This window comes from Salvelinus namaycush, chromosome 37 (assembly GCF_016432855.1).
Source record: "Salvelinus namaycush isolate Seneca chromosome 37, SaNama_1.0, whole genome shotgun sequence".
Classification (NCBI taxonomy): Eukaryota; Metazoa; Chordata; class Actinopteri; order Salmoniformes; family Salmonidae; genus Salvelinus; species Salvelinus namaycush.
The window spans coordinates 9,650,953-9,677,524 of record NC_052343.1 but is presented as its reverse complement, the minus strand read 5'-3'; the positions used below and the strand labels follow the sequence as shown (position 1 = coordinate 9,677,524).

The following is a 26,572-nucleotide window of genomic DNA, read 5'->3' as shown; positions in this document are numbered from 1 at the left end:
CAAATAAAAAGATAGACATACAGTATAAGATTGTGTCTTTATTTTAAAATATATATTTTGGGCTTACTTGGTCAATTTGCAGTGTACGAATTATGTTGCAGTGTACGAATTATGTTGCAGGCCCCAGTCCATCAGCTCTGACAAAAATCGGTCCGCGGCTGAATCTAGTTGCCTACCTCTGCCTTAGAAGTTAAGATAAGACAGCACACTATCGGGAAAGGTAATTAAACCATCTCCAATGAAGCAGCCCTTTAAGCCTCTCTGTGTCTATCATGTTTCTCTGCTACTTGAACTTTGAACAAATTAGGTACAAATCAAAACCCCTTCATCCAATTACAGTATCTCAGTAAATAACTCACTTAAAATGATCATGACTGCTGGTTTGTTCCATGCACAATGCCCCTCACTGGGAGCATAATGTGATCTACACAGTATAGCTGAGACCCAATTCTTTACCGTTCTTCCAAAGTGTGCACACACTTTCCTCGCATGGACTTTACAATGGGGTAAACTCCTTCCAGCCAATGCTTACACCATTCCTATGCGTTATAATCTGTGACAGGGAGTGTGCAAGTGTACACTTCTGGAAAAGGGTGGAGATTCGGGACATAGCCAATGAGAAAGCAAGCTTAGAGACTGTGAATAAGGTACCTCAGGTGGTCCAGACAATGGTACAGCCTACACATTGACAACTTGAGGAAGTACAGTAGAGCTGGATAAAAATATTGTGTGTGACACACACAACTCATTAACAGGAATACTTGACTATGGTATAATACTCAAAGTACATCAGAATGTAGCCATATAGCTATAAAATGTCAATATTCGACTAAGACATAGCCTATCAGATTAAGAAAAACAGTATAGACAACACCATGAAGTGAAAAGGGCCTTACTTTGCACAGGATAAACTCACAGATCTACCAGTCTCTCGATTTCAAGGACATGCCAAATATGTCAAAGGAATATGAGACCATACAATAAATAAAAGCTTTTGAAACATCTATGAATCAAGCTGGTGCTCCAAATGGAATTAAGTATAAACTCCTAAAAGGCTTGTAAAAAAAAAAGGCATTTCAACATTAACAATGTTGAGTATGTTGTGTCAGGTAATGAATGTCTAAAACTGTATGCATTCATCTCACACCACTGACATTTCCCCCCCAAAAAGAAGTCTGAAAATGATTTCCTTTCAAAATAACCATGGCAGAGAATTCAAACATTTTATCTTCATTTCTCTCCTCTCCTCCCTCTCTTGCTCTTCTTCCGTTACCCTAATCCCCTTGACTGGAGAGCAGAGGACCCAGACGCCCAGGGGAGGGAAACATGGGTAGAAGTGAATTAGAGGGGGGGAGGGGGGCGAGATGATAGAGAATGGAGGGATGGAAACAGAGCATGAATAGAGGAAAGACGGATGGGGTCCATTCAAATTAGAGGGTGTACAATTCATTAAAAAATGCATTATTTTAATTAATCAAATATTTATTTTTGGGGAGAAGAATCTGAAAGCAAAGCTAAGATGCTGTAATAAACAAGTCGAATCCAGACAGGAAAAATAAGGATGATGAACACATATCACATACTTACAAAAATAACCAAGCAAAAACAGGACTTATTGGATCCTCACACAATAGTTTCTGTTTACAATTCAAAAAGCATACAACATGAATAAAACAAAAGTACACGTAATTCTACAGCACTACATGCTACAAATTACACTACAATCCCATGCATTTGCCCAAAGCGGACTTGCTGAAAAATAAAATAGTAAGATGAGAGGAATACCAACCAATCCTTGAAGCCTATTTCATATTCCTACATAGCAACAAGGACAAAGGCCTTATTTTCTATTCATATTTCGTGGTCGTTGGCCTCGATTGTCAGTGACCTTAAATAACTAACAAACACCTGTACGCCTGTAAACGGCACCCTATTCCCTATGTAGTGCACTACTTTTGACAAGGGCCCATAGGGCTCTTTATAGAGAATAGGGTGCCATTCCGGCTACAGCTAGATCTCTTTATGTTGCTCCTAACACATACACTCCCCTCTATCAAAGCCAGTGGCTTTTCAGGACATGATAACTGGAGTTTCGACATGGACCCTGAGGTAGTGGAGGTGAAGCAGAGATATGTTGTTTTAAAAAGCCCTGAAAGAGAGACAGATAGGCGAGTTATTTTTGTGCACCGGTACCGATAAGTCTTTCAAGATATGCCATCTCTGGTAGGGAAACCATTTCATCCATCTCTCTGGATGGCCTCAGGTAAAGTTAAGGCATTTGTACCAAAATAGCACGTTGCTTGGTTTCATTTACCTAGGGATCTGAGAAGAGCTAATGTCTATGGATTCAATGTACACCTCTCCTACCCTTTGGACAGGTACAATACTGTTGTGTGTGTGTTTGTGTGTGTGAGCACGTTGGCAAATGCAAGTCTCAAGGGACAACAGTGTAGGGCTGATATGGCAGCGTCTTCTGTCGATCGTTGATGGCAAAAATCCATGTGGGTTTGACAAAGCTTAAATTACCATTCTCCATCAGTGCCTGTGGCAGAGAGAAAGCGAGAGTGGGAGAGAGAGAGGGGAAAATATATCAGGTGGGAATCTGTTTAATTATAAAGGGGTAGAGACTAAACCCTTTGAGGGCATGAGGGTTCACTAGCCAATATTTAAAATGGTACAGCAAATAGGTCAACAACATATATATTTCAATAGCTAGTGACTTGGCAGAGGCACTTTCCATTGCAAATGAGCTTGCGTGGAATACAGACGTCCGTGTAACAGACCTACATCAAAAGGCAACTAACCACGCACGTCCAATATCAGATCAAACATCAGTGATGTACAAAAAAGGCCCCGGGGTAGGTAAACATCGCATCAAAAGATTCTCCATGTCCTAGAATCTGATCTTTTAAAAAATATAAATAAACCTTATCCAGGAAAAATGTACTAATTATTTCACTTAAGATAATCATGTAGAGTGTCAATGTTATTTCATTCCAAGACTTTCAATGAGGAAAATATCCTGATGCATTACTCTCTTTTTGGGAGCAGACTATGAATTGATCACTTTACATAGATGACTAGCATTCTAACTCCCTGGAGTCATTACCTTTTTTACAAAGACACCTTTATAAGTGTGTGTGTGTGTTACACAATCATGTTTGTGGTGTGTGAGTGTGCGCTTGCCTTCTCGTGTATCACTCTAATATTTGTGTGTGTCTGTGTGTGTGCGTAACATCAAGAGGTCTTTCGAGGAAACAAAAGGGAGGTCACACTTACGTCTTCAAAGGAGTCGTGCCATCCCTCGCTGGTGACAACAAACTGGACCTGCTCACTCATGTAGTCCTCCACCTCCCTGAAGAGGGGGGGATAGGGGAAGAGGAACAAAGAAAGAGAGAGAGATATGGGGAGGGGAAGAGGTTGAGGAGAGTGCCAAAGCTACCTGTCTCGTCTGAGATCCAAACACTGCTTTAGAAAAGGTACAATGACACAAGCCCTCATCCGCTGATCACTTGCATTAACTCTAAAAGTACTAGTAAAGTACTACTGTTACAGGAAAATCTGCCCTACTCTCATTCTGGAGTCAGTCTCTCTTCTCCCTACCCGTTGAAGGCGATGATGTACCGCAGGAGTAGGCGTCTGTCATTGTTGGGGAACTTGCCGTAGAGGAAGAATCGCTTTCCAGTTAGGAAATCTAAAAAGGGTAGTAAGAAAATGAAAGATCAGCATGAGAGCAAGACTCCCTGCATAGCATTACAGTAATCATCATTGTTCATCACTGATGGGGAAAAAGAGAAGAAATTGTCTGCAACTTGACGTTTGTGAGCGTCGTGAAAAACCAGTGTGGCTGACAGAAAAGTACTTTATTGATTTAGAATAACATGAATAATGAGCGAGAACAAACTGCCAGCACAGACTGTACAGAGAGAGGCAGACAAGGTCAGACAGACAAAGAGACAGACCTGGTAGCTCAGGGATGGGCTCGTCCTCCTCGGCCTCAGCGTCAGTGTTCTCGTCAGTCGACCCCCCAAAAGGGTCCTCCTCCTCCACTCCTTTTCTCTCCTTCTCTCCTTTCTTCTGCCGACTCTCGCTCTCCACCCTGCCGACGGGAGAGAGAAAAGTTGTTTATGAAAGGGGGGTTATGAAACTACTGACTGATGCTCTGCTGGTGTCCTTGAACGAAGAGACGCCACACCTGTTCATTACGTTGTGATGCCGCACAACAAATACAACAGACAGAACCAGACATTTCTCCCCACATACAAAACAAACATCCAGGCTCTCTTCAGATTACTGAAAGAGCGAGGGGAATGTTTGATGCAAGACCATTTCAGTATGGCAGAGTTTTAGACTTGTATTGATGCTCACAACAAAAATAGAGACAGCGCCATCCAACAACTAATGAATCAAAATGAGAACAATCTGGGCCTCCCGGGTAGCGCAGTGGTCTAAGGCACTGCATCACAGTGCAAGCTGTGCCACCAGAGACTCTGGGTTCGAGCCCAGGCTCTGTCGCAGCCGGCCGCGACCGGGAGGCCCATGGGGCGGCGCACAATTGGCCCAGCGTCGTACGGGTTAGGGAGGGTTTGGCCGGCAGGGATATTCTTGTCTCATCGCGCACTAGCGACTCCTGTGACGGGCCGGGCGCAGTGCACGCTGACCAGGTCGCTAGGTGTACGGTGTTTCCTCCAACACATTGGTGCGGCTGGCTTCCGGGTTGGATGCGCGCCATGTTAAGAAGCAGTGCGGCTTGGTTGGGTTGTGTTTCGGAGGACGCATGGCTCTCGACCTTCGCCTCTCCAGAGTCCGTACGGGAGTTGCAGCGATGAGACAAGACAGTAACTACTAACAATTGGATACCACGAAATTGGGGAGAAAAAGGGGGTACATTTTTATTTTTTAATATCTCTCTGTTGATCTCTCTTGACATGAGGATCAAGTTATCTTGGTCCCAGACCTTTGTGCTGTCTGGCCAACTCCTAAATGTCACTGGGCAACTCCTACGGTCACTGGGCAACTCCTACAGTCACTGGGCAACTCCTACAGTCACTGGGCAACTCCTACAGTCACTGGGCAACTCCTACAGTCACTGGGCAACTCCTACAGTCACTGGGCAACTCCTACAGTCACTGGGCAACTCCTACAGTCACTGGGCAACTCCTACAGTCACTGGGCAACTCCTACAGTCACTGGGCAACTCCTACAGTCACTGGGCAACTCCTACAGTCACTGGGCAACTCCTACAGTCTCTGGGCAACTCCTACAGTCTCTGGGCAACTCCTACAGTCTCTGGGCAACTCCTACAGTCTCTGGGCAACTCCTACAGTCTCTGGGCAACTCCTACAGTCACTGGGCAACTCCTACAGTCACTGGGCAACTCCTACAGTCACTGGGCAACTCCTACAGTCACTGGGCAACTCCTACAGTCACTGGGCAACTCCTACAGTCACTGGGCAACTCCTACAGTCACTGGGCAACTCCTACAGTCACTGGGCAACTCCTACAGTCACTGGGCAACTCCTACAGTCACTGGGTAACTCCTACAGTCACTGGGTAACTCCTACAGTCACTGGGTAACTCCTACAGTCACTGGTCACTGGGCAACTCTGATATCCCACTCATGTTCATTTGATGGTGTTAGTTACCTCTTCAGCTCGTCCTCCGTGTCCATGCCAGACTCATCTTCTGTGGGAGACAGGAGAATAACAACATTTTATTACATGAGAAGAACATAACCTACATCAGAAGCATACCATCTTACTAACCTACATCGGGTCATAACTTAGTCTATACTATGCTGTAGAAACATTTGTAAGTGCTTCACCCATACCTCTAAGCTTTGCTCTACCAAAATAAAAAGGCCTTGTACTTAGGCCCTAGTTAAAGGCTAGGTTTCCTTAATATTCTTAATATGTATTTTCCAATCAGTGCAGATGGAGACAAGGAAAATAAGCTACTTCTAGTCTATTGAGATGCACCCAGTCGCGATTTATTCTTCTTCCCTCTCATGTTTTGAGGTACGTGATGCGTTAGTAAAGACGTTCTCGTCTCACTAATGCGCCCGGAACACTTACTCGTGGCCTCGCATTACCATAGCAATTAGAATCATGCACAAGTCTCTCGGCAGCGATTGCTCTACGCAAGTGCTTCTTTCCGATCTTTCGCTCCCCTTGTCCTCTCCACACGCATCCCTCTCTTCATGTCCTTTTTGCGGCGGTGTTGTCAATCCGTCCGTCCCTCCACGCAATTCATTAAAGCAGTCTGTTCCCAACTTGTCTTCCTCTGTCCATTTCACCGTCTTTCATTCCCATCTTCTTCAGTCTTAGTGGTGTTAGTCTTTCTTTCTTCCTCGGCTAGCTACTTGAGCAAAATGTATTAAGGCGATTGAGCGATTCCATTCACTACATGGTCAAAGAAAAACATTTACGGCAATAACGGCTCTGGTAAGAAAAGGTGACGAAACGAGTCTCTGGAAACGAGTACGGCCAGAGAGTATGTTCCTTTCTCCTCCCTTTCCAACACCATGTCAGGGTCCTTCCATTCTTACACACGTGATTCAGCTGCTATCAACAGTATGTAGTTGTCTGTTGTGAGCACCATTAGCTCATGAGAAAACTGGCAGCAATGATTTACTCAAGTTTATAAATAAGTGGTGAGAATAATGTCCGCTACTTAAATTAGTATCTGTTCTGTTGTTCGTTTAAAAAGCAGTGCTGCACTGAAAATGTCCTTTTCCTCTATCCCCCCATCAGTCAAAAGAACACTCTCTTAGCTCTCCTCTCCATTTCCTCTATCCCCCCATCAGTCAAAAGAACACTCTCTTAGCTCTCCTCTCCATTTCCTCTATCCACCCATCAGTCAAAAGAACACTCTCTTAGCTCACCTCTCCATTTCCTCTATCCCCCCATCAGTCAAAAGAACACTCTCTTAGCTCTCCTCTCCATTTCCTCTATCCCCCCATCAGTCAAAAGAACACTCTCTTAGCTCACCTCTCCATTTCCTCTATCCCCCCATCAGTCAAAAGAACACTCTCTTAGCTCACCTCTCCATTTCCTCTATCCCCCCATCAGTCAAAAGAACACTCTCTTAGCTCACCTCTCCATTTCCTCTATCCCCCCATCAGTCAAAAGAACACTCTCTTAGCTCACCTCTCCATTTCCTCTATCCCCCCATCAGTCAAAAGAACACTCTCTTAGCTCACCTCTCCATTTCCTCTATCCCCCCATCAGTCAAAAGAACACTCTCTTAGCTCACCTCTCCATTTCCTCTATCCACCCATCAGTCAAAAGAACACTCTCTTAGCTCACCTCTCCATTTCCTCTATCCCCCCATCAGTCAAAAGAACACTCTCTTAGCTCTCCTCTCCATTTCCTCTATCCCCCCATCAGTCAAAAGAACACTCTCTTAGCTCACCTCTCCATTTCCTCTATCCCCCCATCAGTCAAAAGAACACTCTCTTAGCTCTCCTCTCCATTTCCTCTATCCCCCCATCAGTCAAAAGAACACTCTCTTAGCTCACCTCTCCATTTCCTCTATCCCCTTCTTGGAGGCTGGCTGTCCACTTACATTTACATTTAGCAGACGCTCTTATCCAGAGCGTGAGTTCATACATTTTCCTACTTCCCCTCCTTCCCAATCCGTTCATCCCTCCTCTCACCTCTATGTCGCTGGTGTAGCAGGACAATCTCTTAAGTAAGACATCTTGAGACTACCCTGCTAGCGCCTCTAACTGCACTACAGACATATTGCCCTAGCTAGCAGTTGATCCTCAACGCTAGGCCCATCTCCTGTGGTAGTGTTGATTTACCTTTATTTACACAGGGAAGTCGTAGGGAGTGAAATCCAATTAAAAGGTTGTCAGCAACATTTGAATGAAAGAACGATCAAACAAATTAATGAACTAATTAATGAACTCATATTTTAATGTCCCATATGTTGCCAAGCAGATGTCCCTATGGGACATTAAAGTATTCATTCATTCGTGCATTCTTTAATTAATTCATACATTCAACCCCAGGAAAAACCAAGAGACAGTGGTTGGGGGTGATGGGTTGAGATGCATTTCGATCAGTGATTCTGTCTGTCTGAACCTAGGCAGTGTGTATGTTGGAGCTGGGCCATATGGACAAAATTGACTTATTTTTGCTATAACGATAAATCAGTGATAAATGACAGTAAAAACATTTGGGGTGGTGCTAAGGCTGGGCTATATTGACAAAACATGACATTGCGATAAGGGAGTTTGCAATTGGCATGCTGACTGCAGGAATGTCCACCAGAGCTGTTGCCAGAGAATTGCATGTTAATTTCTCTAACATAAGCCATCTCCAATGTCGTTTTAGAGAATTTGGCAGTAAGTCCAACCGGCATCACAACCGCAGACCATTGTGTGGGGGAGTGGTTTGCTGATGTCAAAGTTGTGAACAGAGTGCCCCATGGTGACAGTGGATTTATGATATGGGCAGGAATAAGCTACGGACAACAAGCACAATTGCATTTTACCGATGGCAATGTGTATGCTCAAAAATACCGTGATGAGATCCTGGAGGTCCATTTTTTTTAAGGCATGGTGAAATCCATAGATTAGGGCCTAATGAATGTATTTAAATTGACTGATTTCCTCATATGAACTGGAACTCAGTACAAATCAATGAAATTGTTGCATGTGTTTATATTTTTGTTCAGTATAGAACAGTAGCTCTATGAACTGTATTTTTCCCGCATTAGTGTTTTGAGCAACGGTCATATGCTTGTGCTTCTCAGAATGCATCTCTCTCCACCATGCGCACAGTGGGGAGAGGGAGTGAGAGTCAGCAGCCGACCGCGAAACAGGGACAGGCAGATACTTTTAGAACAGGAATCAAGATAATGCATAGCCTATTACTGTTGACCAAATGGTTTTAGAACCATCTCCAGGAACGTTGTGTAGCAAAATCACGGTCATTTGAGGTTTGTCATCCCAGCTCTAATGGAGGTGTGTATAATGGAAACCTGGTTCATCTGCGTCTGTGGAGCCACCATACAGATCCTCCTCCTCTTTCTTGATGGGGGTCTTTCTGGGAGTGGGTTGCCATTCTTCTTCTCTCCTCTTTTGTGGAGTCTGCCAAGGAGGGAGAGGGCAGTATGGGGGTGGGAATAGGACAAATACAATCATGTAAATCAGAACAATTACAATTATTTGAAGCAGAATTGTGTTTTTCTTAGGCAATCATGTCATGGCATACTGCTAGGTCATAGAATGGTTTAAGAATCCCATACCCTCCTCTCTTTTTCCTCCTCACTCTCCTCATCCTCCTCTACGTCGCTCCCCTCCGAGCTGGACTCCGCTCCGTCCATCAGGTACCTGGCAGAAAGAGAGGAATGCAGGAAGAAGAGAAAGATCGTTTAAAATAGAGAAATACAAAAAAGGGGTGAGGGGAAAAGAAGCAAAACAATAAGTGGTGAAAACAGCTGATTGGGTAAACAAGAAGATTCCCATTAGATGGGCAGCAAAGGGACGATCACACTGGCTGAAATTCTACACAAAGGTTCAAATGTTGGAAGAACAACATCTGAAAGGTGCAAAAAATTACTTCATGTTCCAGACAGACACAGAACAGTCACAGATCACACACACACACACAGTACCAGAAATCAGCACCATGGACAGCACAGTATCCACATACTTCCCTCTTCCTGTTAAGTGGATTTGTTTTACACTTGGAGGTGGTTCTGTCCTCTAAATGATGTATTTGCAGTATGTAAATTGAACTGGGTGATATGGACAAAATAAATGAACTGACGCAATACCGATAAATAGATTGATAAGTTTAACATTAATGTGCACCTGATTTTGTATTACCCTTTAAACTACTACTAGTTTGATGATTGTAGCCATCACGTGTCCCATTAACAATCACCCATATTAACAAAACGTATTTCATTTCAAACTTCACATTTCCTTAGCATAGGCTACTTACCGTAATGAACGATATCCGCAAAATGCCTGCAATAAGTGATCGCTATGGTCGGTGTTGATAACTTCCAGTTTATCTTTCCAGCTCTAACGTAAATATATATTTTATACATTACTGTAAATGGAATTGTACATGTTGTTTTGCAAATGTTAAAGTGCTACTATGCAGACAGGGTGGAAACACATTTATGCACACTACCTGGAATCTGAGGAGCTAAGTTCCGTGAGGAATTCAAAAGTCGGTCAAACTAAGAAAGTATATGGATTTGACGTCACATTATTTACTGGGCCTATATCTATTCTCAACCTCTACCTCCGTACCACCAATAGAACATGACATACTGGAGTATCAATGTCATGTGCTGACAAGACAAATGCCCTTTTTGAAGGGGAATCAGGCCATTCACACCAGTAAATAGGTTTTTACGACACCTATCAAGGGGTGCCAGTGTGTCAGTGCCCTCCGAGCCACCCCACAGAAAGGGACTGAGAGGGTCCTATGACGAGCAAGCGTGGCAGTGTCCTTAAGGGAAAGTCCTTAACCTGGTCCGCTCAGGCACGACTAAACCGCTAATGTGTTCTATGAAAAATGTAAGTGGCTTAAATCGCATTAGATTAGGCCGTCCTTGAAGCGAATACATTACGGAATAAAACAATAAGTCTGGATGAGGAGAGAGAGAGGGGCGGCGGGAACAGCGTGTGGCTGTGGCACCCAGATGAAATGGAGCCTCGACAGCGGTGTTGCTAACCCTCTCAAACACACGTCATTCTCAATCAAAGATGCGTTACCTTTTCCACAAACACACGCTCTCCAGCCCCTCAAGTCACCAAGACGACCGCTAAGATGAAATACGGCTATCAAGGGTCATCACTACTCACACTGTTACCGCTCTATTCTGTGCTTTGATTCCTCATATCCTACAGCACTGTTTAGATTGGAAAATGAAAAAGTAATGTTGTGTAGCGGGTGCACACACACACACACGACTGGCTACATGCTTAGCTTACAGAGACGGGGTCTGAGACTCTCTGAGCTTCTCAATCCTCTTAGGACACTTCACTTCATATGCAGTGTGGCGAATTACCTAAAGAAATGTATTGAATTGAGTTAAGGAACAGAATTCTCAAAGCTTTACCAGAGGGTAGGTCCTAAAGGAAAAGAGTGATTTGTTTACCTCTGCACTCAGAGGTCCCCGGAAGGCTAAGTATTTCATCTGAATTGTGTGGGAAAAGAATATTAGTCTCAATTTCAGGGCCAAAAAAAGAATGAAAGCAGATCAAAACATTTACTGTATGACCATGAGCACATTTAATATGTTAATGTACCTTTTTGATTAATTACTTCTACAATAAATCAGATTGATCAATACGTCTGATTGTTGATTCAGGTAAATTACGAGCCAAGGGCAGACTAAATATCAAATAATAAAAGTAGCAAAAATATAGTGGACTAACATTGTGATGTCGAATAGCTAGCCACTGTATTCACTCGGCTATTGCATTCAAATTCACCTCTATTGGTGACGTAACCGTGACGACAGCACTGTGATCCATTCATGGTCAATACGATCATAATTGCTCCAATCATTTTTTTGTAATGTTTTTTTATTTAAACTTTATTTAACTTCTCATTTGAAATGATGGCCTACCAAAAGGCCTCCTGTGGGGAATTAAGCACAATCTGAGGGGAGGAATAAAGTTGTATTTTATCAGTTAAATTTGTCCTTTCATACAAAAATTCCAATTAAGAAAAGGTCAAGGGCTTTACTGGAGGAAAATGGTTATTTGCACAACACTAGTTCTTCATCACAATTTGTTATCTAAGGTAATAATGGTAAAGAGAAAAAAAAACTATTTAGGGAATAGAGTGCAATTTGGGACGTAGCCTAGGCCTGCGATTGCTAAAAGGGAATCTAAAAAGGTTTCCGAGGCACTTCAGATGTTACCGACGGACGGACCCTTCAATAATCTACACTAACGCAAAGTTTACTTATTTATTCCCCATTCATTCCATTTTGTTGCCACTTGAGGGAAGTGTGCTAGCGTGTGCCCCTCCTCTCCTCTTCTGTCCCCTCCTTTCATTTTGAAGTGTTCTCGTAAGGACAAAAGGCCCAAAACATAGCAGTGTTTTTCTGGTTTGAGTTGGGCTGTGTGTTTGTGTACGGGCGTGTGACGACTGTCTCTGTGTTTAAGTATGCGTGTGTCTACGTCTGTGTACGAGCACTAGTCTTCTTCAAAGGAAGTGGACCCTTCAATTACCCATAGCAGATGCAACTTTTAAATAAGAAATAAATCATTAGAGCTCCGCACTCCAAACAAGAGCTGCACAATGGAGACGAGATGTCTTGGATGGATGAGGAACGAGGATAGACGAGTGGAAGGCGAGAGGGATTCTCTATAAAAAAAGGAGAGTGGTTTAGGGAGATGGTGAGCAGTCTACAGCAGAGGTCCGTAAACACAGACAAATAATGGTGGTAGTGTGTGTGTGTGTGCATCCCAATGTAGAATTCTGATGCTAAAGCAGAGAAAAATACACACAATTAGTGTGTTAATAGCTCAACAGTGTTAATTGGACTTATTTCCGCAACACCCTCTTACAACAGTACTTGATCATTTCGGCACACCTCTTTCGAATTAGATGAGCGGATATTCATTTGTTTATGAGGGCCAATTACAGAGACATGATGTCAATAGTGTCAGACTAAAGAAAATGAGCGCATTGTACAGGAGTAGGGAACAGTGTAGAAAAACATGGTGGAGGTGACTGATGCCAGGCACTGGGACCTGACCTAGCCTAGAAAGTACCAGACCTGGGATCAAATACATGCATATTTACACCGAACAAAAATATAAACACAACATGTGAAGTGTTGGTCCCATGTTTCATGAGCTGAAATGAAAGATCCACAAAAATGTTCAGACCCACAAAAAGCTTCTCTCAAATTTGGTGCACAAATTTGTTTACATCCCTGTTATTGAGCATTTCTCCATTGCCAAGATAATCCATCCACCTGGCAGGTGTGGTATATTAAGAAGCTGATTAAACAGCATGATCATTACACAGGTGCACCTTGTGCTGGGGACAATAAAAGGCCACTAAAATGTGCAGTTGTCACAACCACACCAGCGCAGGACGTCCGCATCTGGCTTCTTCACCTGCGAGATCGTCTGAGGGGGGTGCTGAGGAGGGTTTGTCTGTAATGAAGCCTTTTTGGGAAGAACTCATTCTGATTGGCTGGGCCTGGCTCCCCAGTGGGTGGGCCTATGGCCTCCCAGGCACACCCATGGCTGCACCCCTGTCCAGTGGTGAAATCCATAGATTAATTCATTCATTTAAATTGACTGATTTCCATATATGAACTGTAACTCAGTAAAATCTTAGAAATTGTTGCAGTTGCGCTTATATTATTGTTCAGTATAAGTATTTGAAAATACATTTTTCTGTGTATTTGAATCATTTGAAATACACAGCCCAAAACAACTACTTTAAATATAAGTAGTTATAAATGCATGTCAATACTTTTCAAATACATTCCAAAATTCTACTTGTATTTTTTTTTTAATTGTCAAAATACTTTGTTCGAAATGTATTTGAAATGAGGTCTTACTGAATTACAAATAGTATTTGAAACCAGGTCTGGTAACTACCCGTGGAAGCAGTGAAGAAACCCCCAAATACCCTTTCCATATTATCAGAGGCCTTGCTTTGACTAACTCGAGAATCAATACACATAGTTTTGACTGAAGAGAGAACTTCATTGAGCCCGCTTGTAGTGACAAGAATCATTAGTAGAAGATAGACAATCCATCACAGCAGGCTTCAACTCTTCAAGGTAACACTATTCAGTGAGCTGCATAGGTACAGGTAAAGCCTTGGCAATAGGTGCTTTTATAAACACCATTAACTGCCATCTTCACTTAATTCGCTGAATTCAAAGACGGTTATTATGGCTGCTTTCTGATAGAGAATGGGTGGCACAGAGTCAAAGAACCCATTCATTTGAAGCAGACTTTAACACCACATCTTCTTTCAATTTTTATAAACTCAGCAAAAAAAAGAAAATGTCCCTTTTTCAGGACCCTGTCTTTCAAAGATAATTTGTAAAAATCCAAATAACTTCACAGATCTTCATTGTAAAGGGTTTAAACACTGTTTCCCATGCTTGTTCAATGAACCATAAACAATTAATGAACCTGCACCTGTGGAACGGTCGTTAAGACACTAACAGCTTACAGACGGTAGGCAATTAAGGTCACAGTTATGAAAACTTAGGACACTAAAGAAGCCTTTCTACTGACTCTGAAAAACACCAAAAGAAAGATGCCCAGGGTCCCTGCTCATCTGCGTGAATGTGCCTTAGGCATGCTGCAAGGAGGCATGAGGACTCCAGATGTGGCCAGGGCAATAAATTGCAATGTCCATACTGTGAGACGCCTAAGACAGCACTTCAGGGAGACAGGACGGACAGCTGATCGTCCTCACAGTGGCAGACCAAGTGTAACAACACCTGCACAGGATCGGTACATCCGAACATCACACCTGCCCGACAGGTACAGGATGGCAACAACAACTGCCCGAGTTACACCAGGAACGCACAATCCCTCTATCAGTGCTCAGACTGTCTCAATAGGCTGAGAAACGCTGGACTGAGGGCTTGTAGGCCTGTTGTAAGGCAGGTCCTCACCAGACATCACTGGCAACAACGTCGCCTATGGGCACAAACCCACCGTCGCTGGACCAGACAGAACTGCCAAAGTGCTCTTCACTGACGAGTCGCGGTTTTATCTCACCAGGGATGATGGTCGGATTTCGCGTTTATCGACGAAGGAATGAGCGTTACACCGAGGCCTGTACTCTGGAGCGGGATCGATTTGGAGGTGGAGGGTCCGTCATGGTCTGGGGCGGTGTGTCACAGCATCATCGGACTGAGCTTGTTGTCATTGCAGGCAATCTCTACACTGTGCGTTACAGGGAAGACATCCTCCTCCCTCATGTGGTACCCTTCGTGCAGGCTCATCCTGACATGACCCTCCAGCATGACAATGCCACGAGCCATACTGCTCATTCTGTGTGTGATTTCCTACAAGACAGGAATGTCAGCAATGGCAAGCGAAGAGCCCGGATCGCAATCCCATTGAGCACGTCTGGGACCTGTTGGATCGGAGGGTGAGGACTAGGGCCATTCCCCCCAGAAATGTCTGGGAACTTGCAGGTGCCTTGGTGGAAGAGTGGGGTAACATCTCACAGCAAGAACTGGCAAATCGGGGGCAGTCCATGAGGAGGAGATGCACTGCAGTACTTAATGCAGCTTGTAGCCACACCAGATACTGACTGTTACTTTTGATTTGGACCCCCACTTTGTTCAGGGACACATTATTACATTTCTGTTAGTCACATGTCTGTGGAACTTGTTCAGTTTATGTCTCAGTTGTTGAATCTTGTTATGTTCATACAAATATTTACACATGTTAAGTTTGCTGAAAATAAACCCAGTTGACAGTGAGAGGACGTTTCTTTTTTTGCTGAGTTTACCATCCTCCCCTCTCTCTGCCTCCCTCCCCCTCCCCTTACCGTTTGAAGGAGATCTTCTGCTTCCTCTTGTGGCAGTCCAGCACCCACTCCTTCCGGACGATGACGCCCCCTGCTGACTTCACCTGGCTGTACTTGGGGGTGTTGGAGAAGGCACAGCTGGATGAAGCAGATGATAAACCCTTGGTTAGCAAAGCTGTGTCTCAGATGGCACTCTATTCCCTATATCGTGCACTACTTTCGACCAGGGTCCAAAGGGACCGTGGCTACAACCAAATATGGCACCCTAGTCCCTGTATAGTGCAATAAATAGGGTGCCCTATGGGATGCAGGCACTGGAGGGAAACCAGGGACAGCCCACTGCTACTATGGGAGAGCGTGATTAGGGCAATGTGGGTCACATGGTCTGCTTTGCTTTCCATGCTGTTATTGTGATACTCCTCTAGTTACACTAGTCTTGGTTGTATATGAGATAGAGAATATACTTGATAATATTACTCCTAGAAACATCACTACCACTATAATACAAGCCCCATTGTTGGTTGTATTCCACACAATTCTTGTTGACCTGTTTCCAATATGTTCTTACCTCACTCTATTACCATTTTCATGCATCTTTAATTGACCAATATGAATTCAGATTACAATGAGAACCCAACTAAGGAGTCCTTCTCAAACTACTACCTCCCAGTTCCAGCACCCTCCATCTCCTCCACTCACATGAGGTGTGTGGCGATAGGGGTCCAGTCAGAGTGGTACTTGGCCCCCATGGCCAGGGCCTTGTCCCTCAGGTCCCCCCGGAAGGGGTTCTGGAAGCCGCTCAGCACAAACACCACCCCCTCCATGATCTTGTTGAGGGGAACGGGGGCCTCAGAGGAGCTGGACTGGGCTTTGGAGGGTTTGGGTCTGGGCTTGGCTTCTGGTTTGGGCAGGCTCTCCTTCTTCTTGGTGTCTGGGGTTTTCTGGGCAGGGGAGGCTGGGGTGAAAAGAATGACAGAGGTGAGGAGAGTGGAAAATAGAATATATAACTATCAGGGTATTTGCATCGATTTATTAAACTTACTTTATTCACACAAGCATAGGTGAAAAAGGTGTAGAGTGAGTCAGTGAGTGGCTGGCTGGCTGACTGACTTGCAGGGTGTCTTTACCTTTGGCAGTGCTGGGGCTGGGAGTACTGGCTGTTCTGGGTTTGGCCTTGGGTTTCGGGGTGGTAGTGCCCTGTTCAGGGGAGTCCATAGGGCTGGGTTTCTTTGAGGGGGGCGGAGCGAGGGCAGACCGGCGCTCTTTACTGAACTCAAACTTCCTCTTCACTTGTGCCTAGGAAATAGGAGGATGGATAAATCAATTTGTCCTTATGGTAAAACCATGACAGAAATATGTACTCAAAGAGCAAAGCTGCTTATCAAAAACTGCTGAAACTGCTTATCATTTCTAGAAGTGGGATAATCGACACAAATGAGCAGAGAAAACAAAACAAGCAAACAAATTCAGGTCCTAATTATGTTTACACTTATGTAAATGCATTTATAAGTGAGTAACATCGCCTCTTGCTTGAAAAAATGATCTCTGAGCCTCTGGAAAAAATGTACCACAAGCAAAACATATACTTCCATACCGTGCCATCTCTTTTCATTACCGATGATTTACAATGTTTACAATAAATCTATACTACATTAGCTATGAGGGTGCAGTCTACCGAACAATCACCTTGTACCTCTTTTTAAAGAAATCAATATGGTGTCTGCCTCTCAAATGGCACCCTATTCCCTATATTGTGCACAACCTTTGACCAAGGCCCATAAGGCACTTGTCAAAACTAGTGCACTATATAGGAATAGAATAAGGTGCCATTTGGGACATAACTAGTATCATAGCCTGGCGATTCAGGTCAGTTCGCACTAGCCTGGAAGGACTTAATGAATGATTCACCATCAGTTCTGGTCTTAGAGAAGCCAATGATGCATCACTATGGGCTCTGATCAAAACTAGTGCACTATATAGGGATTACGGTACCATTTGGGACACACAGCAAGCCTTGGTCCTTACCTGTGGTGGGGGAGAGTTGGAGGACGGTGGAGCTGAGGAGTGGCCAGACCCAGACTGCAGGGCGGCAACTGCATAGCTGAGCTTCTCATTCTGTGGCGAAACTGTGGGGGGAGAAGAGGTGACGAGATTGTGAGAGAAGTTGGGAAATATTGTTTCACATTTCTCACCCCACCAGCAGACCTTACGGTGCTTTTCGCTCACGTACTCAATCACGCCACATCAATGCGCACTAATAAACCTGCAATGTGAAATTAGCTGTAACTAGGCCTTTAGCTTGAGTACGGTAGTAGTACCCTTGAGCGCTGGGCTGCCTTTGGAGGTGCTCTCTCTGTTGAAGAAGAGGCTGCCTGGCTGAAGACTGGGGCAAGCCGAGGGGGCCTCATCCTTTACCCGAAACTGGCCCAGCTTGGTCAACTTCTGTCAGGGGGCAAGAGACGTTAGTGTTGGGAGAGAGTCTGATCAAGTCAGTCATGTTAGGAAAGCACAGGACATTGTACATAAACTTAATTTTTGATGGTATGAATTCAAGTTAGTTCACTCAAATCAAAGGATGTTTTGCAAAACAATTGTCTACTCTCTAGATGAGTCCACGCCTAGCCCATCTGTTGTGTGGATCCAGCTATATGCCTAAATCCCAAATGATTGGGGAAGACAAGCACCAGCTAATAAAACAAAATAAAACAGTGCCCGTTGAAGCATATTACAGGATATGTGCAACAGATGGTTGCATATGGACTTTTATGTAAGATCACTTTAAATGGTCAGAAAATGTGTAATTCAACTTGAGTTAAACTCTACAAGCATTTTGATTTTATAATATAGTTATATACTGAATGTGTCTATTGAGTCAGTCTCAGTGGAGAGTGGGTTATGTAGAAGAAGGTGAACGATGACGGCTGAGCTTCTCTTACCGGTGTTGTTGTGGTTGGTGGATCACTTTTGTCTGGTGGTGAATGGAACTTCACGAAGGCCACTCCGTATGCTATGCTCTGAGGGTGGAAAATGCCATTTGTCGTCATGTCATTCCAATCTGAATCATTTTCATAAGGGTGTACAATAGGAACTGTGCTAAGACTAGGGCTGTGACAGTAACTGAATAACCGTGTAGCTGACGGTTATGGATGAAAACTGTCATTAAAATAACCGTCAAAACCATTTAAAAATAGGCCTACATACATTTTTGACTTTACTTTCATGTAGATAAACTTTACTTAATAGCGGGAGTGTTTATTAATGATTATAAGCAAATGTTTTGCTAACAGTGTCTACAAAATGTTCTCCATCTCCTCCTCTTGCCAACTGTCCTTTGATGTTTGAGCAGCTAATCTCTAGATGCAAGGCGGTGGAGAGTGCTATAGGCTATGGCACTTGAGTAAAAAATTCTTTGATGTGTGGACTTTCTTTTATAAAATGGATGTTTTCATTGCTTGCTAGCAAATAAATACATTGTTATTTAAAAAAAGGTTGGATGTGTCTGACTATTCATTAATTATGCAACAGGAGTCGACAAGGTTGTTCTGGCTCTGAGGCCTATAATACACTAATGTTGTGTGGAATGGACAATGCGCCAATCCTCTCCAACCTGGCATGGTATAATTTGATTCGGAATCTTTTCTTAATTTAAAGACTAATCTACGCTGATCAGGCCCGGTCCTGGCTGATATGCCGCTCTGGACGAGACCGAAAAAAAAGTGCCTACCAACGCAAAGAAGAATAGTAACCTGGGCTATACATACAGAGTGTCGCCCACAATGCACTTTTATGAATGCCCATGTATGTGGTAGCCTACAATTTTTTTAAATGGCAATTTACTGTCAATCCCTGTCATTTTGTGACATGCATTCTGTTAATGCATGTATTAATTACAGTAATTTACCTTTCTCACTCTCGGACTGGAAACATTGTTTGCGGAGTTCAACTTGCTAAACTTGTGAGAAATATGATTTGGTTTATTTCATTCCATCATTTACGCGCTCCATGTGAGAAATGAGCATGTGACTAGATGTTGGAACATTGCTGCAGGGACTTGCTTCCATTCAGCCACAAGAGCATTAGTGAGGTCGGGCACTGATGTTGGACGATTAGGCCTGGCTCGCAGTCGGCGTTCCAATTCACCCTAAAGGTGTTCGAAGGGGTTGAGGTCAGGGCCCTGTGCAGGCCAGTCAAGTTCTTCCACACCGATCTCGATAAACCATTTCTGTATGAACCTCGCTTTGTGCACAAGGGCATTGTCATGCTGAAACAGGAAAGGGCCTTCCCCAAAATGTTGCCACAAAGTTGGAAGCACAGAATTGTCTAAAATACCATTGTATGCTGTAGCATTAACATTTCTCTTCACTGGAACTAAGGGGCCTAGCCCCAGACCAGCGTTCTCCTGGCATCCGCAAAACCCAGATTGGTCCGTCGGACTGCCAGATGGTGAAGCGTGATTCATCAATCCAGAGAATGCGTTTCCACTGCTCCAGAGTCCAACGGCGGTTCATGAAGTTCCCGACGAACAGTTCTTGTGCTGACATTGCTTCCAGAGGCAGTTTGGAACTAGGTAGTGAGTGTTGCAACCGAGGACAGAATATTTTTACGCGCTACACGCTTCAGCACTCGGTGGTCCCATTCTGTGAGCTATTGTGGCCTACCACTTTGCAGCCGAGTCGTTGTTGCTCCTAGACGTTTCCACTTCACAATAACAGCACTTACAGTCTTCCAGAGCAGCTCTAGCAGGGCAGAAATTTGACAAACACACTTGTTGGAAAGGTGGCATCCTATGACGGTGCCACGTTGAAAGTCACTGAGCTCTTCAATAAAACCCTTCTGCCAATGTTTGTCTATGGAGATTGCATGGCTGTGTGCTCAATTTTATACACCTGTCAACAACAGGTGTGGCTGAACTAGATGATTCCACTCATTTGAAAGTGTGTCCACATACTTTTGTATATATAGTGTACTTGTCCTGATTCTTGTAAATGTCAAATGTAGGAAAGTGCCCAGCTGGGCTTCTCAGTAAACAAAAATGTCCTTCACCTCACACAGTAGGAAGTCAACGAAGTCCGGTTTTTTAAATTTATTTTTTTAAAACCTTTTTTTAATTATTATTATATATTTTTTTACATCCATTCAAATTATAATAGTTCCTCGCAATATTTGAAAAATCTTAACACTATCCCCCTCGATAATCAGTGTCGCAGATAAATAGGCTGTTGCGTGTATTTGTTTCTATTTTAAGGATTGTCAATTTAATCTTCATACTATAGCATAGCTGTCCCCTTCATACTTTACTTCATTATCTTATAGCCTACTATCAGAAAGCCTAAGGTAGGCCTAGGTTTTTTTATACGTTTTAAGGAAAGGAGAAATATTTGCTTGTGTCTGACATACGCTGGTGGCTTTGATTGACGGGTGCGGGTTGTGTGTGTGTGTGTGTGTGTGTGTGTGTGTGTGTGTGTGTTAGTTGATTCTCTTAATAGAGTACCACAGAATGAGTCAAAATACCCATAAAACCTATCGTTTTACCACCATTAATTTTAGAAACACTTCAAATAAGTGTTTTGTGTAGACTTACCTTGGCTTAATGGTAAGGTGACTTTTATCAATATATCTGCCTGTATTTACCCCCCAAAAATTAAATGCTAATTAGCTGCTAATGTGGCTATCATAAAGAACTACAAATGCCATGATGACCTGGACGAGACTGCCGAATCAAGGCAAAGGTAAGAATCTCTGGATTAACTATCTAATGTTACCTAAATGTAGCAATTAATAAATTGGCTACATTTCTTCAGAAATTGTCACTTCTGTGAACTGTCTTGTGCAAGTTTTAAATTGACACAATAACTGTTAGCAAATAACTGTCAGCTAGAGATGACATACAGGAGCTTGTAGGGATTTGTAGTTTTGCATGATGTCTACTTTTAAATTAGAGAGTAAATAGAGGTGAATATATTGCTAAAAGTCACATTGTCCAAGAGAGATTTACATGGTTATCAAAACATCACTCCAGGGTAAGCCTACAAGAAACACAGCCCTTATTTTAAGTGTTTCTAAAAAAAAAAAAATATGGGAAAAATGAATGGTGGAAAAACGAATGGAACAATTTCCCTGTTTGACCACTAGGTTTTATGGGTATTATGAACACCTCCACTGTGGGGCTCTATAGGTCTTTATGTCCATTCATACAGTTTCCTAAAGTAGCCTGTCTGGACTCCATCTCTTTAATAAAAATCAAACACTTCTGTCATGATTTAACCTTGTAAAAGGCCTATTTTCAGAAGTTTAGGCTACATTATTTCTCTCATTAGTGTCCTCTCTTTGAAGGTCATATGCCAATGCCATCGAATGACAGCAGCACGGATTGTGATGTTATGCGACTATTTCGGGGGAAAGTGGTAGAAAACCCATCGGACTTCGTTTCAATGATTTTGTGTGTCGAAATAGGATCTGAATAGAATGTTTTTATATGCAGGAAAAAACAACAGAAAAGGACAAGGCAGACGTACAGCTTTATTTTGACTCCGCTAATAAGTAATAACCTAATAATAATAATGATATGCCATGATAATAACGAAGTGCAATAGCTTGTTTTAAATTGGTTTTATTAAGAAGCAGACCCCCCCCCCCCCCGTTATGTCATCGACCATGTACATTGGCCTGGTCAATTACAGTAACCTCAAATTCCAAGACCGTCAAAACCCTAGCTGAGATACTGAATGTAAGCGATGCCATTTTTCAAATAACTTGACTAATAACGCATCGCCAGGGTTGTATTAATTCGGGCACACCGTAGCAAAACGTTTCGCAACGGAAAACGAAAATTGACGTTTCTTACTGGACAAGTGTAGTTAGTCCCACCCTGTTTCAGTCCGTTTGCTGCCTAATGAATATGACCCTGGTTTACAATAATTTAGGTGGCATCACATACACACCCAAAGCTCTCTGTCCACTAAAGTTCTCTCTTAGTGGTGTGTAGCTCACCTTGTTGTACGACTGGCTACACACAATCTTCACACGGTCCCACTTCTCCTGGGCCTGAGCCTTCACCAGCTGGTTAGGGCCAAAGAAGCGCACACGGTTGGTGTTGGTGGCGTTACGGCTCTCCGTGGGGGACATGAAGGAGGACGTGGCCAGCAGAACCTGGGAGAGACAGTGGGAGGTTCTCTTAGGAATTAAGCAGCACACTATACCTAATGGTAGTAAAGCCACAACTATGCATTGTCCATAATAAGAGGCAGAGACTAGTACCTTCACGCAGTGCATTCAGTGTGGTAGATATCAGCGAGGTATACGGGTACTACAATATACAGTAAGGGGGTGGCATACCTCATAGTCCTGGTCTTTGACAGAGGTTGAGTGTCCCACCAGCACCTCGATAAAAGCAGACCCTTCATTTCCTATGTCTATGCTGTACACCTGCTCTTCTTTCTCAAACTGAAACGATTGGAGAAAGAGCATGGGTTATTTAGTACAAACTAGGAAAAAACAAACAGGGGAATGCAGTGTCACAGTGCCTTCAGAAAAGTATTCATACCCCTCGACTTATTCCACATTTTATTGTGTTACTGCCTGAATTCAAAATGGATTACATAGATTGTTCCCACATCCATCTACACACAATACCCCATAATGACAAAGTGAAAACATGTTTTTAGAAATGTTTGCAAATGTATTGAAAATGAAATACAGAAATAACTAATTTATATAAGTATTCACACCCCTGAGACAATACTTTGTAGAAGCACATTTGGCAGTGATTACAGCTGTGAGTCTTTCTGGGTAAGTCTCTAAGAGCTTTCCATACCTGGATTGTGCAAAAAAAAGCTCTGTCAAATTGGTTGTTGATCATTGCTAGACAACTATTTTTCAGGCCTTGCCATAGATTTGCAAGTAGCTGTAACTCGGCCACTCAGGAACATTCACCGTCTTCTTGGTAAGAAACTCCAGGGTAGATTTGGCCTTGTGTTTTAGGTTATTAACCTGCTGAAAATCTCTGTGTCTGGTGGAAAGCAGAATGAACCAGGTTTTCCTCTAGAATGTTGTGTGCTTAGCTCCATTCCGTTTCTTTTTTATAAATCCTTTATGACCATACATTATAGATTTCATAAGGGCTTTAGTTATGGCCTAGTTTCCCCCCCAACATTGTGGTCTGAAAACATGGCTCATGGGCTGTATATGCAGGGGTGTGAAGTAATTTGTCATTCCTATTGGAATCAAGCTTTAGGGAGTAGGGATGTGACAATTGGAAAAGTTTTCTTGTCAGTTAACAGACATTTTTTATTGGTTTCCATTAAAACTATAAGAAAAATGCATCCAATTCCACGTGAATTCACAATGCAGATGGTCTACATGGCGCTTCACGCGGAAAGATAAAATTGTATTGCTGCTGCTGCTCTTCCTTTTCACGTGGCACATGTAGCTTGTTTTTGTCGTCCAATCACAAGTCATCAAACCGGCACTAGGCTAAAGTCAGAGCTAGAACCTCCATGTGGCAAGTAATTAGCCACTGGGCTCCCGAGTGGCGCAGCGGTCTAAGGCACTGCATCTCAGTGCAGACACCCTCTACAGACACCCTGGTTCAAATCCAGGCTGTATCACAACCGGACGTGATTGGGAGTCACATAGAGCGGCGCACAATTGGCCCAGCGTCGTCCGGGTTTGGCCGGTGTAGGCAGTCATTGTAAATAAGAATTTGTTCTTAACTGACTTGCCTAGTTAAATAAAGGTTCAATTATTTGTATATTTTTATAATTAGGAGATATCTAGCCTAATCAATGGAAGATGGAATTAAAATGACAGAACAAGAAGCTAAATGAGAAGGACAGACTACAACACCAAGAGCCAACATGTAAACTGCTACTTAATAATCTGAATGGAGTTGTTACTGTAAGATTGAGAAGGGGAGAAACTGTATAGTTAAAGTTATGTCGTTTCAATTAGCCTAGCTAACATTAGCTAGCTATCTGGCTATCTAGCTTAACTAGCGTCTCTTGGTTTGATGCAGTCAATACATGCACTATGTAATCCAGGGCTCTCCAAACCTGTTCCTGGAGAGCTACTGTCCTGTAGGCTTTCGCTCCAACTATAATCTAGAGCACCTGATTATAATAATTATCTGGTTGATAAGCCGAATCAGGTTAGTTAAAACTGGGGTTGGAGCAAAAACCTACAGGAGGGTAGCTCTCCAACTGGGGTTGAAGAGCCCTGATGTAATCATATGAGATGATAAATAACTAGCAATAAGTATTCTACCAGCGCAAGTATTCTACCAGCGCACGTTGACTTGGTCGCAATCTCTCTCCCCTCCCTGCTCCCCTTGTCACTCACATTTGAGCTGCTGCTCTGCTTTTTTCCCTCCTACTAACGTTACAGCATTGTTGCGTTGGGCATTTATTAAACTTATTTTCCCTTTATGATGATGACGATCGGGACCTGTTAGTGGTAGTTATTCAGTTAGGGAGTTTTTCCTTAAGGTTGAAGATCCCAATTTCGTTTAAAAATATTGACTTTTACACACCTAATAGGGAAGATATTCAACAATTGATTATCTACAATCTGCATTCAGAACGAGTGCTATGGTGAAGAACTCGTCAAACAAGACTACCTAAAACATCTAAACTGGAACAACCATCTCAGTACGGGTGTAATAAGTCCAACCACTTACAGATTGGAATAATTTAGGAAAATGTATGTTATTTGTCTTAGATCAATTCATTAATGTGCATGCAGAAACATACAGTATATATTAAAACAAACTATTCCAAAAATCAACATGTAACAAAGCATGCTGGGAAATATGATGGGCCACTCCCAAGTATTTTTCACAGAGAGAATTAATGGAAATTAACTCCGTCGAGTAACGACACGCAGTGTTGATTCCACTGTGATTCAAATAACACTTCATTTATTCACTGCAGGTTGCATCAATATAAATCCAACTGGTGTTAACCCCACTAGAATCAACACTAAGATATAACACACACAACACATTTTAACACCCTCAAATTTGCTGTGTGAATTGGAGTCAGTGAATTGTTAGACAATCCCATGAAAACACAGTGCAGAAGTAGCCTATTACCTGTATAATGACTGAGGTTTGTTTCTCCCCTGGCTTTGCTGCTTTCCATTTTCTATATGTGTCCGAGCTCAGCAGGTTGTCAGCCTTGTGAGTCTGCAAGGAAACAACAAGAATAGCTAGGACCCCATGAACTGCAATTGCCATCTGGTGTTGTTACCACTGGAAATAGGAGTTACTGTTACTTTAAATTCAAGAAGATACATTTTTGACAACAAAATATCACTGGGAAGTGTAGCTAGCTAACTACTTCGAATGGTGCATGCAAATACTGTACAGTACTGTTCCAATTATTATTTATGTTCTGGTGGGCTGAAAAAAAGCAATGTGCAGACTGTACATATAAAGGGCTAGACAGTCGACATTATGCCTCAATCAGACAGCAAGCAAACCTAGCTAGCTAACACGTTAGGAAGCTAGCAAGCGGGTTAACGAATACTGTACTAGCTAATTAGTCTAGATAGTAGTTGGACAACTTACATTGTCTTCAGTGCTGCAAGACACGATGTGCTTGAGTTTTATCTCCGGCATTTTGCGCTAGTCACTTAACTTGTCAAAAAAGTAATGCTGCTTTATTTGTGTTTTTTCAGCTAATGAAAAGCTCTACGCTTTCAGCTAGTTAGCAATTGCCTGGTTAGCAAACAATGGAACACGTTCATGGCTAGTTTATAGCAAGCAAAACGTCTCTAATGCTCCATAGAAGTACACTGTTTAACATTTCTGTGTTTAATACATTGTATTTTACTTCCCTGTAAATTCTATTATCATGTGTAGGCGGACAAAAGCAGCCGAAATGTATTTGATGATTAAACCGTGACCACTGAATTTCACCAAAATCCCTCTCAATTCACAACCTCCAACGTAACTTCCGGTTGATATTTTATTTTGCCAATCAAATCAGTTGACGCTCCTTCGTCTTCTTCTACTTCTTCTTCTTCGTGTGGTTTTCCGGTCGACTAGACGCTTTGTTGCATGTTGCTGC

General features: G+C 42.9%; 1 protein-coding gene across 2 annotated transcripts; it reads right to left on the bottom strand.

Annotated features, from left to right (window-relative positions):
* Positions 1-25: 25 nt before the first annotated feature.
* Positions 26-26,456, bottom strand: LOC120030864 (DNA repair protein XRCC1-like). 2 transcript variants are annotated; one of them, XM_038976353.1, is made up of 18 exons: positions 26,071-26,456; positions 25,594-25,686; positions 22,842-22,949; positions 22,497-22,655; positions 18,443-18,520; positions 17,825-17,948; positions 17,532-17,632; positions 16,634-16,802; positions 16,206-16,461; positions 15,528-15,644; positions 9,259-9,343; positions 8,992-9,100; positions 5,646-5,685; positions 3,963-4,099; positions 3,604-3,694; positions 3,280-3,355; positions 2,527-2,542; positions 26-2,149 (listed from the first exon to the last, which is right to left on the bottom strand). In XM_038976353.1, exons 1-18 carry the CDS (start codon positions 26,119-26,121, stop codon positions 1,950-1,952), a joined length of 2,010 nt encoding a protein of 669 aa, XP_038832281.1. In that variant the 5' UTR covers positions 26,122-26,456; the 3' UTR covers positions 26-1,949. The 2 variants fall into 2 exon arrangements, with proteins under 2 accessions (XP_038832281.1, XP_038832282.1); XM_038976354.1 differs by having other exon boundaries at positions 2,032-2,542.
* Between the last annotated feature and the right edge of the window lie 116 nt (positions 26,457-26,572).